Source organism: Equus przewalskii, chromosome 2 (assembly GCF_037783145.1).
Source record: "Equus przewalskii isolate Varuska chromosome 2, EquPr2, whole genome shotgun sequence".
NCBI classification, from domain to species: Eukaryota; Metazoa; Chordata; class Mammalia; order Perissodactyla; family Equidae; genus Equus; species Equus przewalskii.
Window position 1 is genome coordinate 61369088 of NC_091832.1, and position 17065 is coordinate 61386152.

Here is a 17065-nt window from a genome sequence, read left to right on the forward strand (position 1 = left end):
TATGCATGATATGAAAGCATTTTGATTAGAAGTTGCTCTTCCCATATATAGGTTGTCATTACTTTAGCCCTGGAGGGTTATAAAGACATGCCAAAATAGTGTTGAACACATGTTATTTGTTGAGAGATACAGATGATATGGAATTGCTTTAGTGCATTTCATGTAGCTTCTTCTGCATTGCAATGTAATGATGCAATAGTTTGCTGAGAGAATACACACACAGTATTCTAGTATCTCCGTGTTCCTACTTATTACTGTATATTAATTAATATTTATATACACAAATGAAATAAGAATGAGCCGTTAGTTCTAGATTTAAGAAATAGTGACCAAATTTGTATTTTACTAGGCATGATGGTTATCTCTTTTTAATAAAGGTATCACTGACTTCATTTTGACTATCTGTACAAAAACATAGTTATTTTATTTACTTATGTATTTATGTTCTGTCCTACTTAAAAAAAACTCAAGATAACTTCTAAAACTAGCAAATAATGTATTTTTCTGCTCTGTACATTTTGTCAGCTCTATAGTCTTAGGACAAATACAGCTATACATATATGTTATTTTGGCTGAAGGGATGAGATTCAACAGTTGAAAGCAATCTGGCACCCATATACACTAAACTATTTAATATAGTTTTCATTCCAGGTCAGTTTATGCTATATTCTAGAATATAAGATATTCTTTCAATAGATAAATATTTCCAACAAATTTCTTTGGTACATACCTGAGGAAAAGTCATTTCCCAATAATTTCAAACTAAATTCTTCTGAATGACTGATATACAGGCATTACAAATTTTATCCTTTCAAGTAAAACAACAATTGTAAGAATTTAATTATTTCTTACAAACAAAAATTTAGAGTTTATGTTAAATGAAGCTATTTCTTAGAGACATATCCCCACTGAAATGTCTGTTTGGGAAAATGATATTTGATAGAGTAATATAATCTCTACTTTAATTTCACATGCATTATAGTAACTTCCATTTCAAAGTTAGCTAAAAGTGACATATTGCTTTTTACATATGCTGTCTATAACATATTTTCTTATGTCACTCCATAATTATGAGTTGGCATTGAAAGAATCTAGCACATTATGCTAGAAATAGATATATAGACATTTTAAAAAATTATTTCATTGATTTCTCATCAATCCTCTAAAATATATGTATATTTCAGCTAAAACATTCATCTTTTTAAGCTTACATTTTACCATTCAATAGTCTCCAAGCCATTTCTGAATCTCAATTCAATGTGCCAAGCATAAACTTGGCTAATTTATAACTAATTCATATGTCATCTATAATAAATGCAATGTTCTCTTGGGAGCTGGATTCCAAAGAATTTTATATTGATAATTGTCTTGCAACTATAAAGTTTTCTGTTTTGGGGGGATTTTTTGTGTGTGAGGAAGATTGGTCCTGAGCTAAATCTGTTGCCAATCTTCCTCTTTTTGCTTGAGGAAGAATGTCCCTGAGCTAGCACCTGTGCCAATCTTCCTCTATTTTCTATGTGAGACACCACCACAGCATGGCTTGATGAGCCCTGTGTAGGTCCGCACACAGGATCTGAAGCCACCAAACCCAGTCCACGGAAGCAGAGCACACGAACTTAATTACTATGCCACTGGGATGACACCTATAAAGTATTTTTAACCTCATCTATGACTGCATTCTTTTTAAGCCTTCCATTTTTAAATGATATAGAAATGTATATAGACATATTAAACCGAATATTCTATTTTAGGCTGATGTTTATTTTAGAAAGACAATTTTGCAATTCATTCATGTACTTCGTCTTACCTCAGAATTTTGCATGATGGTGATTTTTCTCAACAAAAATAAGTCATTGTTATGTTTACTAGTAATTTTTTTCAAAATCCACACACTTTGAAATCATGTAAATGGAAGTTAATAACAATTCACCTTTCTGTTCTCTGTCATTTTCCTACTTGGCAATTAAAAGTTAAAGAAAAAGTATTTAAATAAAAAGAACTTTGAGATAATTAACATCTTGATTGTAGAAAGAACACCCAAAGGAATCTACTAAGGGAGAAATGTTAGGATGAAAATAACACATTTAATGCTGTTGTATCTCACAGCAATTCACATAATTAATCATCACTCATGCTCTCTTAGATGCTCAATGTTTTGTTACCACTCACTGGCAATCTTCATGGCTTCACCATGTCCACACACAAATAAGATTTTTGGGGCCATTCATTTTTGAAGATAGGGAATTAATTCTTATCTCACATTGATGTTAATATATTATGTTTGATGTTAGAGAAGAAGTAATTCAACTGAATGACTGTGTCTACACTTGGATTTTCTATCTCTAATTTTTCTAGTTATAATATGCATGTTACATGAGTCAGTCTTTGGCATAATTCTCTAAATAAATGAAAAAGCACTTACAATGTTTCACAATGTGGTATTGATGCTCAATTACTGAAACATTTTTCTAATTTCCAAATTCGTGAATGGGTCCTCCTGTAGGAAGAATTGTTCACTAACTAAATGGCTTTTTTACATTCTTCATTGTCTACCCTTCTGACTTGCTTGAAGCATATTAAGAGGATTTATTTGTGGGTAAATTGAGCTATTTCTTCAATTTTACCTTTTTAATCAGCCACGTTCTTCAGCTCATTTTCAGTTCATTCTATTTAATCTTATTATTGCCTATATTTTGAGTTAAGTTCCTTAATTTTATGAACATTAAATATTGACCAACACATAGTGTCTGAGTCAAAAGTTTTAGATGTATGTCCAAACACCTTGCTTTTTTGGCCTTTAGTCCATTAGAAATTCAAGCTGAAGATGTCTCCAGAAAACTGAATTATCTCAAAGAAATATTTGAGTGCTAACTGAAATAAAGACTATCACTGTACATCCAAACATGCATGAACACAGGATAATTTTATGACGGAGTTTTACAAAGCAGAGAAACTGTTTTAGTCATAAAATAATTTAATGCACCTTCTAATATAGTAAACTAATATTAATGATGAGCTATTAGAAAAACCTCATCCGTACTTAAAATTATTACTTTAAGTGTAGCACTTCAAAAAAATCCCAATAGACCAGTCATTTAAAAAAAAGATCACATGACCTTTTTGAGGTATCAGGTCCTTGCTCTCTTTCGCCCTCTGACAACCTCTGGGGGCAGATTGAGTCTGCTCCAATAGCGCTCGATCCTGTTTCTAAGAAGTGAGATGACTCCATGTACCTTGTCTCACGGGCACACCTAAAATATTTGTACTGTTTCACGGAACACATTTACAACACTAAAGACTCTTTGACTGCAGAAATTAGATTTGCAAAGAATCCCAGCAGCCATGTAGCAAAATCCATCTATTGTGACAACGAGACAGTGAGGCCTACAGTAGCGAAGTGATCTTTTCAGTTTTGTGCTATTGGTTAATTTTTAGTCAAAAGAACACAAGTGCAAGGCCACCTGAGGAGTAAGCAACCGGGTAGGTCTATTTTATGTAGCACTTTAGTGCTGGTTTAGTTTCTGTCGATTTAAAATATCTAATAGTAAAATGATGCAAGTTGTTATTAGTATTTTCCTCTCCTAGTGTGTACTCTGCAATTTTCATAATTATACAGTTATAACAAACAAAATATTGATGATACAATAGCAACAATCTGAGTACCTTATCAGATGCTTTATATATTTTTTGTCACCTTAAAAAACCTGCTACATTGTGCTGTATTCTTCTTTTCCTAGAATAAGAAACCAAGAATCTGTGATTTAAGAAATTAAGACTATCCAGACTCCTGGCAATAAATGAGGAAGCCATGGAATTTCTTAACTAAAATAAAACATTTGAATTTTGAACATCAGTCATGAGTCAGATTTTAAATTTGGACCATCTAGTATATTTGTGATTATATAAAATATTTGAAAACTATTTCTTATAGCACAAATATACTTTTTATAATGGAAATACCCAATCTGTTTTCATTTTTTAGAACATAAGTCTTCCTCAACACCTTGTTTTCTATTACCATTGCCATGAAATAGATACTTGAACAAGACATTTTAATGAGGGAAATGTTTATACTAAAATTAAAAGTTTCTATTTCTTCAAATCTAAAATTAACAGGAAAGCCATTGGTGATACATTTGTTAGTGCAATTATATTACATTTGAAAACAATAATGCGCTAAATCACATTATATAACATTTATCCAAAGTATATTTCCTAAGATATGCCTAGATCCTGTAGTAAATTTAAAAGTAGACAAAGATACAGATCATACAGATAGACCTTATAGATAAGATGTCTGTCTGTAGAAATATAGGCATATACCTAGAAACAGCCTTACTTAAAAACAGGAATTATTAAAAAATAAAATAATAGTTCAATACTAACACAAAAGGCAGCCAGCCCTGATGCTCTAGTGCTGAAGACTTGGTGTTCTCACTGCCATGGTCTGGATTTGTTTCCTGGCCAGGGAACCACACCACCCCTCTGTTGGGTGTCATACTGTGGCATCTGCATGTTGCTATGATGCTGAAAGCTATGCCACAGGTTTTAAAAATACCAGCAGGGTCACCCATAGTGGACAGGTTTCAGCGGAGCTTCCAGACTAAAACAGAGTAGGAATAAGGACCTGGCGACCCACTTCTGAAAAAATTGGCCATGAAAACTCTATGAATAGCAGTGGAGCATTGTCTGATGCAGCAGCAGGCTTCCGCTGTGCTGTACACAGAGTCTCTGGGAGTCGGAATCAACTCCACGTCAATAAGAGCAAAACACACAAGCATCATTACAGAGTATGTTTTTGTAAACTACCATTTAAAATGCAAATTAGAAAGTGTTAGAGGAATTCAAAAAATGTTATATCACTATGACTTCAAGTTGACAGATAGCTGCATTGTGCTTCTTGGAAACTTTGGTTTCTACAGCTTGACTGTGCATTATAATCACCTAAAGAACTTGCTGGAAATGCAGATTACTGTGACAACCTAAATACTAATAAGTACAAATCTCTGCAATTGAAATGCAGAAAACTGGATCCCAGGAATCCTTCCCAGTGATTCCGAGACAGGGGTTACGTACACCACAGTGTGAGACACGCTGCCCTCACCTAGACTATCATTATTGCAAGCACAAAGAATGATAGTCACTTTACACGTTGTTCCAGCTTTTATGATGGACCAACGCTATGAAAGACAATTAAATTTAAATTGTTCATTTTCTATTAAAACCAATATCCAAATGTGAAGTAACTCTGTTCAGTACAGCACCATAGCTCTGATTCCAGGTTTGAGAAGGCGACCATACCTACAAGACAGAAATAAGCTTTAATGTTATATAGCACTCACTTAATTTTATAGAGGGATAAAAGGCAGGAGACACAGCTGATAAAGTATCTTCATCTAATTGGGAGGCCTCACAGCTATTCAAGCACAAGACTTTTTGTTCCCTTGCCCACAGAGAGCGTGACTGTCTCCCTAGTTTAAAGAAAGATATAGCATCGTAAATAGCAATGATCCCTTCAACTAGAAAATGCAAATGCTCTTGTGGACCCAGAACCATCATATCAGGTAGCACAAAAGAAAAACCTGTGAGATGGGAAAGACAGAGTGGTGTCACAGCATCGCCCTCCACCCCACACACTTCCACCATTGGAAACCAGAAATCTTTCTAAAGGCATTCTTCCTTTCTGTCACTCATACCCACATGTTCTCCATACTCATCCAGTGAACTAGCCAGCCCTTCATGTCCTTGTCATTCTCTCTTTAACAATAAATGTGTTAATTGCTCATTCCAATTTCTATTTTAAACCACTGTGCCGTGAATGGATATGATATGCCGTTACTATGTTGTACTCTTGGGCCATTTTATACACCAGCCATCTTTAAATGTGTTCCTTTGTCCAACGAGATCTATTCTAGGGGCCCAAACTGATATAAAAATGCTGTGTTCCAAGCCATTAATAGAATTTTCAGCTGTGGCTTCTGTTATATTGTTAACAAAGCCCAAGATGGACTAGCTGTCTACTTCTGCCAAAATCCATTCAATCCTCCAGAAGCCATGGGCAAAGACCCTAAGTATTCCATCTGCCAACTATGTGTTAGCATTTGTCCTTGGGAGAGGAAAATTACCCGAAGGCAATTTTCAAGCAATTTGTTCACTTATTAATATTCAGGACAACTCTCACCACATCAATGGTCTTCATTGGGCCACAAAGGAATATGTCAGTTTTTTCCATTGCTGCATGGCCTGGACACCACCACGGCTACATCCATGGCCTATTCAAGACATCTGCCTTGGCACTCTATTTGCCTTCTGAGCCAACAACTAGGTAGTGATTACATGACTTAATTTAATTCTACCTTGGAATTTCTATAAGAAATTGCATCTCCCACTCTGGGATGTTCTTAATTATCCATTTACAAGGGCCCATTTGCCTGACGATAAAGTAAGGCTAGGGCCTGGGAGTTTTTGAACATCCAGATGTTGTTCTGAGAGCAAGAACCAATTCTTCTGATAGTGCCACATATACTGGTTCTCAAGTCAGCCCATTGCATAGACTTACCTTGCTTTCTTCAGCTAGAGTTATTCATTCTACTGCAGGCATCGGAGTTTCCATTGGCGAACCAGGTGACATGTTTGCCTCTGTGGGAATAGAATTATGAGGCTCATACCACTCTAGGCAGTTCAACGAGAGGTTCCATCACTGATCCATTGTCAGATACACTACTTTTTCATGGATGTGAGGTACTTTACCAGAGTTATTCCCCCTATCTTGTTCCTGAATATACGATTTTTATTTTATCAGGGAACTTAGACTAGAAGGCCTTTTTGGCATTACTCATGACATGGTAGATATTCTAGTACTAAATATAGTCGGATCACTTTCAGATTCCTTCAGTTTGAGAAGTTGTTTCTATCAAAGCACAAGAGTCAAAGCACAAGAGAATGCCAGTAGCTGTCATTCAAATAGATTATAGCTGCTCACAACATCAGAGAGTTTTCTAGTCTAGAATCCTAACAGCCACCTTAGGGTTCCACTATTGAGCTTTTTCTGGAAACTCTAGTCTACATGTGTTTTAGTAGCAGATTCCTACAGTCCCTGAATTTTAAGGCCTCAGAGAGACTGCTTGGGCTATTTCCTACCTCCAGTCTCTCATAGTTTATCCTTGTTCCCCTTTCATATTCAGTCTTTCTTTCAGTAACTTTATACGGTGTGGCCAACAGAAATCCAAAATGTATCTGCCAGATTTCAAACAGTGCTACAAGCTGTTTTTCTCATAGTAGGATCCAGAAGAGATAAAATTTGTCCTTTATTGTTTGTGAATTTTCTCTAGTAGTTTGTCCAGGTTATTTCCAGAAACTGGACTGATGGGCCTGGGCCCTGAATTTGAGCTGGATTAGTTAGCCACTTTTACCGACAGTTTCCAAAGCCTCCCTTGACTTTCTCCTCAGTCAGTGAAACTATCATATACCATTACATGAAACTATCATGTATCATTAACCAACTTGCTTTTGACAGTGATCAGGACCGAACTGTTTCCAAGCGGGTTGTGACAATATGCTAGATAGAGAATTCAGGTTTCCTTGATTGGGTATACCCCACATGAAGACACATAATGTTTGACTTTTTTTTAAATTGGGATTAAAAGGAAAGCCTGAGTCAAGTCTATCAAAGTACACTAGCCTCTTTTGTCCTTCTGAAACTCTTGAACAGTTTCCACTGTGTCCATCATGGTGGAAGCTGTTAGGGGACTTCTTTAGTGAAAGCAAGTAGTCAGCAGTCAGCCTACAGAACCCATTCAGTTTTATCATAGGCCAGGTCAAGCTATTCTAGAGAAAATGAATGAGGGATTAGCACTCCTGCTTCCACCGTTTCCTTAATCAGAGATGAGAGTTTCTTTTATCTTCCTGGAATCTTGCACTGTTTAACAGTTACTACAGAGGAAGGTTTAGGTAATTCTAAGGGCTCCCATTTTAGAGTACATTCAACTACAACTGGACTAAGGAACAACTGCCCAAGATTAGGTTCAAGCCAGAAATTGCAATATTCTTCATTCATGTGTTACTTCCTTTCCAATTATACATTTAGCCAAAGGTGATGCCACCTACTAGATATATCTTAGTCCCTTATTTTTCTACCTGAGGTTTTTACTGTGACCTTGAGACCTACTACCACAGCATCACCATGACTCCTTCTCTGCTCCACTAGCTTCTCTTTTGCTCTTAATATTTCATTCTCGTTCCCCAACAGTATCACTGGCATTCAGTAATCCAAAAAAGCTGTGTTTACCAGCCCCAACCATTCAACTTTAACCACAGTTGTGGCCTTGGAATCCCACTCAGAATTGGGCAAAGAGATTCTGGCCTTCAAGTCAGTCTTCTTTGTTTCAGCTGCCTTAACGGATGGAGTAAATTCAGCAACCCATATCAGTGTCTTTTGTTTCCATTCCCCATTGGCATCATTGGATTTAACTTCTGAGATGAAAGCAGCAAATTTAACAGAGTTCCTTAAGGGAAGCAGCTGCCGGAACTGGAACAGATTTCCTTCCTCCCAGCGGGTGATAATGTGCCAGGAAATTTTTCCTAGGATTCCTGTCAATTTTCATTTTGTGTCTTAAAAGCCACCTAAAGAGAGCTTATAGATTTACCTCTGGCCATGATCTTTCTTCTGAATAGCCCAGATACTTTTTCCATCAGTGAAACCCAGCATGGCAACTACAAGAGCAAAGGTACCTGTGAATCATATATACCCTCCTGCCTTCCCAAAGGAGGGCCACACGGAGAACTCGTACCTGAAGGACTCCCCTAATCACAGTGTCTGCCAGAGTTTAGGTCAGAGGATGGTTTGGTTGGGTTCCTTTTTAATTATCATATGGCAGCCCAGGTTTGCTGCTTCCCTTCACATAGCTGCTTCTTCTAAAGAGCTGTTCCATTTCACAGCAGTAAGAGAACAGGGCAGCGTCCCTTCTCAGCACAGATTCGTACCACCCCAGGCCTCACCCACTCCAAAGGGTCATTGATTACACAACTACCAGTATTTCCTGAATGGCAACACTGCAGCAAGTTAGGAGTTATCATTCACACCAAATATTGCTTTTCATGCTGCAGCATGCACAAAAATTATCAGCTCCTAAGTCAATTAACTTAAAGACCCTGGAAAGCATGGATTGCCAAGATATCTGTTGGTACTTCTCAGCAAAGAGACTCGGTTCCTTTGTATTACAATTGCTTTGTCCAATATGGTAGCTACAAGCCACAGGTGGCTATTGAACACTAGACATATAAAGTCTGAATTGAGAGATGTGTTAAAATAGACATTGATTTCAAGGACTTAGTGCGAAATAAAGACTGTAAAATATCTCCTTAATTTTTACTTTCAGTAAATCTAGGACATATTGAGTTAAAGTATATGTATTACTAAAATTAATTTTGCCTGTTTCTTTTAACTTGTTAAAATGTAGCTAATGTAAAATTTAAATTCAAAATAATACACATGGCTTTCATTTGTGGCTCACAGTGTATTTCTTTTGGACAGGGCTGCACAATAGTCACTAGTTTCCAGTGTCTTGTGTCTGGGGTTGTGGAGAAGTGACACCAAGATTAAGTGCAATGTACTTCCAAGTCCAACTGGACTTTTGTTTTCATCTTGAGCACAGGCCATGAAGCTGCTTGCTTTACTGCTCTCATTTCTCTTTTCTCCAAGTGGTTTCAGTTCTCATGGATAATCAATTAATAGGAGACAAGGAATTAATTGAATCATGACAACTTTCCCCTCAGTTTTATCACCCTGGTTCTCCTCAGTTTTATCTCACTGATCACCCATCTGCCAATTCAACAAGGGGTAAGTCTGTGTCATCCACACTTCAATAGTAAGATTTATCCCCAGTTACTTTCCACAGAGCATTCAGGGCAGAACAGTATCATGTTCTCATCAGAACTCCCTCCCAGAACTTTTGGCTGTATTGAGTCTGAAATGATCTGAAAGCCAGGTCAGCTTGTTGCCACCACTGAGATTTTGGGTGCAAATTGTCAATGAGACCCTCCAGACACTATAGGCCTTAACTTCAAATAGCCTTTTCTCAGTCCTCAAGGAGCATGTGAGGCAGGCAACACATCGTACATAGCATCTTCTTCTCATTGGGAGACCCGGCAGTTAAGAGCACAGCTTCTTTTACCCCTCACCCACACGGGTGTGTCGATGCAGCTGCCACAAAAAAAATCAAGGCATATGTCATCACCTCAACACAGAGAAGCCACAGCCTTCATTTCCCACAAACTTGTATACCGTCCGGTCACGTAGGCCATAGGCCTTCGGGCCACTGCACAGCCCTGCAGACACTGTCCTTCACAGTAAATGAAGCAAACTTCACATTCCTCGTTTAACTTAACTCTATTGTTTTCAAGGAAATGATGCTGGAAGGATCAGAAGTCATTCTCAGCAGTCCTGAAACAGCCTAGGCCTGATGTTAACCCTTTACTCACAATCAGTTATGTGGAAAGATACAGTTGAGAAAAATACAATTGTTCACCAAATATGTTAAATCTTAAAAGGATTGTCTCTATTTTGAGATGAGTGGTGGGGGGTCTCCAAAGATTTGAAAATAATAATTTCTCCAGAACAAATGGTTATAAATGCAGTCTGTGGAGGAAGATGGTTAAAAGGTATGAATTTCCCGTTATAAGATAAATAGGTACTAGGAATGTAATGCACAACGTGATGACTATAGCTAACACGGCTGTATGATAGATAGGAAGGCTGTTAAGAGGGTAGATCTGAAGAGTTCTCATCACAGGAGAAATTTCTTTTTCTTTTCTTTTTATTGTATCTATATGAGGTGATGGATGTTAGCTAAACCTATTGCAGCAATCATTTCACAATGTATGTGTCAAACCATCATGTTGTACACCTTGACTTTATAAAGTGATGTATGTTCATTATTTCTCAATAAAACCATGAAGAAAGGTAGTCAGTGGGTTCTACTTTACTAAACACAGCAGCTAGAATCCTAAAGTCTTAGCATTTTTGTAATCAGTCTCTCACGTGGTTCAACCAATAGGCTAACACCTCACTGTAAATGCTTGTTGAGAAGTTATCCTTTGTCCTACTTTGAGATGGATGTTTTTGTACACATGGGTTAATGTAGTTTAAAAGGTTATTTTTATATTTCAGCATTCAGCTGGTTTGTACACAAAAATTGTCCAAATTATCCAAGTGACCTATGTTTTCCTTCTGGAATGCAAATACAAGCCTGATTTACTAAATTATAAGGATGTTGTTTCAGCACTTACATAAGAAAAGTTTAATTCTCAGTATATCCACTTTTTTCAAAATATAGAAAATTCAATGCAAACAATAATTTAACCTTGAAATGCCCATGGAAGCTAAAAAAGTTGCAGCATAAATGAACATCTTTATTCAAGACTACTGAAAAATCAATTTCCAATTTTTGCAAGATTATAACAGTAGTTACATGTAATTTGGATCATCAGCTTTTATTTCAGACTTGTTTGCTCAAAATTCAATTGCTTATACATCTTACTGTTGAGATATTTTCCAATAATTATGTTTTTGTTTTTCAGGTGGAATTGCCTTACTTCATAATTACCCCAAAACTATTTTATACATCATTCCATCAACTTTGATCATGTTCTCATCTTTAGAATCCATTTTAATTTCTATTTTTAACCTTCATATTTTGTAATATACTGTTCATTGAGCCTCAACTTTCACAGACCAAAAATAATTTTTTAAGAGTTTGAGTCGATTAATTACTTTTATCTCTTATGTTATCATTATAAATTACTTTCATAAAAGGAGAGCTATAATAACTTTATAAAATGTCATCTTTTAAACTTTCAACTTTAGTAGCAAAAAAAATCCAATTAACTGGCAGCCATATACTGTTACATTCTAAATAAAATCATCAAATTAAATTATTCAAGCATGAATTTCATTACAAATTATTACAGACATCTACCAAATTTTCCTATCGTGAATACATTTATCATACTTTTATTAAATAATTTTTCCTTTAAATATTGGTTTTCTTTTCATGTACATACTTGGAGAATTCTCTTCAATTTGCAACATTTAAGAGAAAAGTAACAATACTTCTTATAATATGTTATAATTTTCTTTAACGTTAAAATACACCTCTGTCAAATTACATTCATAATTTAAACTAAATCAATGTACCTAGAAAGCAATTGTATATAAACTAGAATATGTGACTATCTTACAGTCTTCTGACGGATTAGTGTAAAATATAGAAGTAGCATTAAGTGAGCATAACAAAAACTAAGCAGTGTTGGCGAGCTAGACTGTTTTTTCCAATGGAGTAATGTAAAATTTAGGAAATAAGCATTGAAAAGTTTGCCTCCATACAAAAGAAAAGTTCAGTCAACAATCCTGGTATTTTCCCCTTTGACATCATATACTTGCCCATTTAGATACATAATGTAAAAAAATCTAGGACATGAACATATATAACATAATATCCCGATAATTTTTTTCTTGCTCAATTCATTTAGATATTCTAGCAGTATGTAGACAATACCAGGATGTTTAGTTTTTCATTAAAATATATCATTTGCGGGTTTCATATTTCTTAATGGACACATCTATTAGATGCAGGCTATATCAATAAAACTTGAATGGGAAAGAAAGCAACTCATCTTTACATGCTTCACTTATCTTTTCATTATAATGATCTTAACATTTATAAAAATGAAACTGAAGTCATGATTCTGAAATTCCTGTTACATATGCTTTATTCTATGACTAAAGTGTTTTCTTATGTTTTTCTTATGACAGGATGATGAGGTAAGGGAAAGTCGATTCAGCTTTACAGCCTATGGAATGGGACCATGTCTGCAAGCAAAAGATGGTATGACCCCAAAGGGCCCAAACCATCCTGTGCAGGTAATGCCAAAAAGCCCTGATGAAATGAGAAAAGTCTTTATCGACCGGGCCAAGAAGATCGACACCATCTCCCGAGCCTGCTTCCCATTAGCCTTTTTGATTTTTAATATTTTTTACTGGGTTATTTATAAAATTCTCAGGCATGAGGATATTCATCAGCAACAAGATTAAGTCTCTAGACACATACAAGTACAAATCATCAATTCAAAAGAAGGTTTCTTTGCCATAGGTGTGTGTGTATGTGTGTATATGTATGTGTGGGTGGTGTACAAATGATGACCATTGCATTAAAATGGCATATGGAAAGGTATTATTAGAATTTGCTATGCAAAGTCATGAAGCAGATTAAGACTCTTTTATTGGATAAAAAAAGATATATATTATGAGGATTCTATTTCATATTAAAGATTATCTGTCCTTTCACAGTAAATCATATAAGTGGAAGTATTACTGCCAATGTGTTTGTATGTTATATATCACATAATAGGACACATGAAAACGCCTTTGGAATTCCTTGATTTTTAATTCAATGATATTAAATCTTACAAAAGTAAAATTTGAAAAATGAGCTTTATAAAAGGAAAAGGGGGAAATGTCGAGGATAAAAAAGTTAGTAGTTTTGGGCTTTAAAATATTTTCTTATACTGTAGTTACAAAATAAAAAAATAATCAGTTAATTCAGTGCAAAACTCACTCAACAGTAAAGAGGATTGTACATACAAATGCTATCAGACCAACTTATATAATAACAAAAGTAATTTCAAATTAGAAGATTAAAATAAAGACATCTATTGTTTAGATACTAAACTTAATTCTTTAGAACACTAAATTTCCCTCTTTGGAAACTTAAAACAAATGGCTTAAGAGATCATATTAAATGCAAAATCTACTTTTCTGAACTTTCTATCTCTATGAATGAAGTTGGAAATATTGAAAACAACGCTATTGTTTTTAAAATAAGTGTTATAGCTATGTATTTTTAATGATTTCCAAACACTGAAAAATTCAAGCCAGCACCCTTGTTTTGTTAGATATTTAATAGCTGCTTAATTGTCTGTATCGAATTGTGTTTAATGTTTTGATATAATTAAATGAAGTTCTGTAAGACTTTTATATTTTAGCTTAGAATACAAATTTAAAATTTGGGATTATAGTATTTACATTTTGATAAAAATGAATTTAATGAAAACAAAATGGATTTATGAAAGATTTTTTAATAAGCACAGTTTTCCCATCGACATTATGTGAATTCAAACTCCTAGCTTCAAATGTAAGGAGGGAAGATTTTAACTCTAAATTATATTAAAATATCATTTCTGTAACGTGAAAGTTGATTGTTTTTATATTTCTTAATTATGACTTCAATATATAAGCCATTCACTAGATGTGAATAATTTTAAATATAAATTTTTACTTAGACTCTATCAGCAACCCCATGGAATTATTTCAACTACAATGGGACATTAACTCATTTCATGCAGTGTAATTAATTCAAATATAAGATAGAGGTCTTAATAATTACATTGATCCAGACTGATTTTTTTTCAGTTTTGCTACTTTTTGCATTATTTTTATCATTAAAGTTGTATTTTTAAAAAACCTTAGGATGCTTTTTAGACATATTTAATTATTGGTCAGATTTGCTAAATGGAAACTCAGTGTACCTAATTATTGACAGAGAAAGTTTTAAACATTAACAGAACAATTAACTCAGATTTAAGATGGAAAAATAAGCCAGTTCCTGGACCAGAAAGTACTATTTTCTAACCTTTAACTACTCTCAAACTAAAAGCAAGAGCTGCCATTGAAAGCTAAAAATTTCTCAGTGTTATTGAACTTTGGTCTAACTAATTGTATTTTTTAAAAATATCCTTTCAAAAAGTAATGTATGTTCAGCAATTTTTGTTAGTAAAAAAACAAATTCCCCTTCTTTATGAGTAATTTAAAACACTTTTAGGAAAAAAAAAATCATGTTTGGCACTAAGTGCAAATTCCACAACCAAAAGAAGTTATTATCTACTTTACTTATTTTGAGGACTGTGTACCCAAAAGTTAAACATATGTTTCTTCATTTGGTGTGTATGAACCAAAATCAAGGAAATATGTTCTTGTGCTAAAGATAGATTAGAGCAAGATATGCTGTTTGTGTTCTCTGAAGATAGACTGGGCAATTTGAAGTAATGATAAACTACATAGTCTCAATATGTCTCTGAAATATTGAATACAATTTTCTAAACTTCATACATCTTGTTTCAAAAGTTCTCCATCATTGCTTAAATTAAGTGAATTCTGCCAGAAGCAAACATAAATGTAATGAACTTATGTCCCAAAAGAAATTCACAGACATCACTTGTTTTCACATTTGAGAATATTAAAAATGTCTCTTTTTTTAAACTTGAAACTTGGAATGTAAAAATACTAGCCATGAGACAACTTGTCAACAGGAGTGTTGGTGTGGTAGAAATCTATCTCAAAAGTATTACACTTGGCTTGGGTATATATACTTATCATTGTCTTACTACACTAAGAAAATACTCTGACAGCCTTCACTCATAGAGGCAACAGTGACAAGGCAAATATGGCTGAATCCAAAATGTTCGAAGGAATATGTCCCCTCTAATGAACTCTTATAGACCCTATAAAACTGGAAAATTACATTGTAATTAAGATGCCAAGGTAGTATTTAACTCAATACGCTATCAAACCCTAATATTTAAAATTGAATCAACCAAAAAACTATAACTGGTGAGAAAATAAAAATGGATGCATATACATTGTCTATCCACACATAACTTGGATTCCTAAATGGATATGCTGACGTATTTTGAAATAGCCACATTAGAAAGTTTGTATTTTTGTGTATGTAGTTTATTTCACTTTTTCTGTAATTACGTATCTCAACCATTGAAATATATGGTTCCATTATATATGAATTTTTAGGAAACTTTGTTCCTTAGCATATACATACCATCCTTCTGTTTTTTTCCCAACCATTAGCACTGGAGTTTAACTACAGCAGGGACCTAGAGCTTTCTTTGCTACTTAAAATAAAATACAGAAAGAAATGGTAGAAGCAAGAAAGCCAAGGGTCTTTAAAACTTGTCCCACCTTCCAGATGCTTCCCCATGACAGTTAGTCACCTGGAGAGCGCATCCAACCCCCAGTTGCTGTGTTTAGGGATTATCATGACTACCTAGTCTTATTCTAGAAACAATTTGCATTCTATGGAAATATGCTAATAAACTTTACCTTAATTTTGAATTATAAATGCTTTAAAATCTACGTATCCCTGAAATATGAATGCATACATTAGGTTTATGAATTCCCAGGATCTTATAGAAGATAATGTAAATTTTACTTTTAAAAAAATGAAAAACTTAGCCAACATGTTTAACAGAAGAGAGTAGGTTGTTAACTACTTTACCGTTCTGCGCAACTTAAGTGGTTGTGAGAAAAATAGGTGTATCTTCTATACCATTAATTCCCTTTTCTGAATGTCTTTCAGCCTATTTTTTAAAACATACTTTTCAATTCTTAACACGATATACCTCAACCTGCTAGTCATATCAGAGCACTGAATAGTATATTCGTTGCTAAATTTTCATCTCATCTGTAAAGTAGACATTCTATGAAATGGACTTGAAGGAATATGGGACTTGCCAATATCAAAAGTAGAAAATACTCTCAATACTAAAAGTAAGAAATTGGCAACACTGAAATTCACAGGTGTCCCCTAACAATAACTTAGAGTACTCTAAGAATGAAACTCTGAGAATGAAAATAGGCCATAGTCCTTAGACCGATCACTCATTAAGAATCTTTGAGGTCATGTCTCCTACTCCAAAATAAATTTCACATACATTGCAACATAGATAATAGCAAAAATTCTCAAAATTTATCAGCATATACCATCTGTATTTCTCATCTAGTTGATGCTGAACTAATGAAGAGAAGCAAGCCATTCCAAGCGTACAGCATAAATTTATATATAGTCCATCAGTATTCATTGATGCTGGCAAGGCAAAGACGATAAAATATAAAATAATGGACTTAATTAAATCACATTAAGAGAATAAGCATGGTTACTACCTGCAAGGCATTGATTTTAACAGTCTATTCAAGGCAAATATAATCAATGGATAGATA

General features: G+C 34.6%; 1 protein-coding gene across 2 annotated transcripts in view; it reads left to right on the plus strand.

Annotated features, from left to right (window-relative positions):
- The window catches only part of GLRA3 (glycine receptor alpha 3), a 184555-nt gene extending 168260 nt beyond the window's left edge, over window positions 1–16295 (plus strand). For both annotated transcript variants that reach the window (XM_008536471.2, XM_008536472.2), the window contains one exon: window positions 12812–16295. In XM_008536471.2, coding sequence (XP_008534693.1) covers window positions 12812–13090 — 279 coding nt within the window. In that variant the 3' untranslated portion in view covers window positions 13091–16295. The remainder of the gene's footprint in view (window positions 1–12811) is intronic.
- Window positions 16296–17065: the final 770 nt, after the last annotated feature.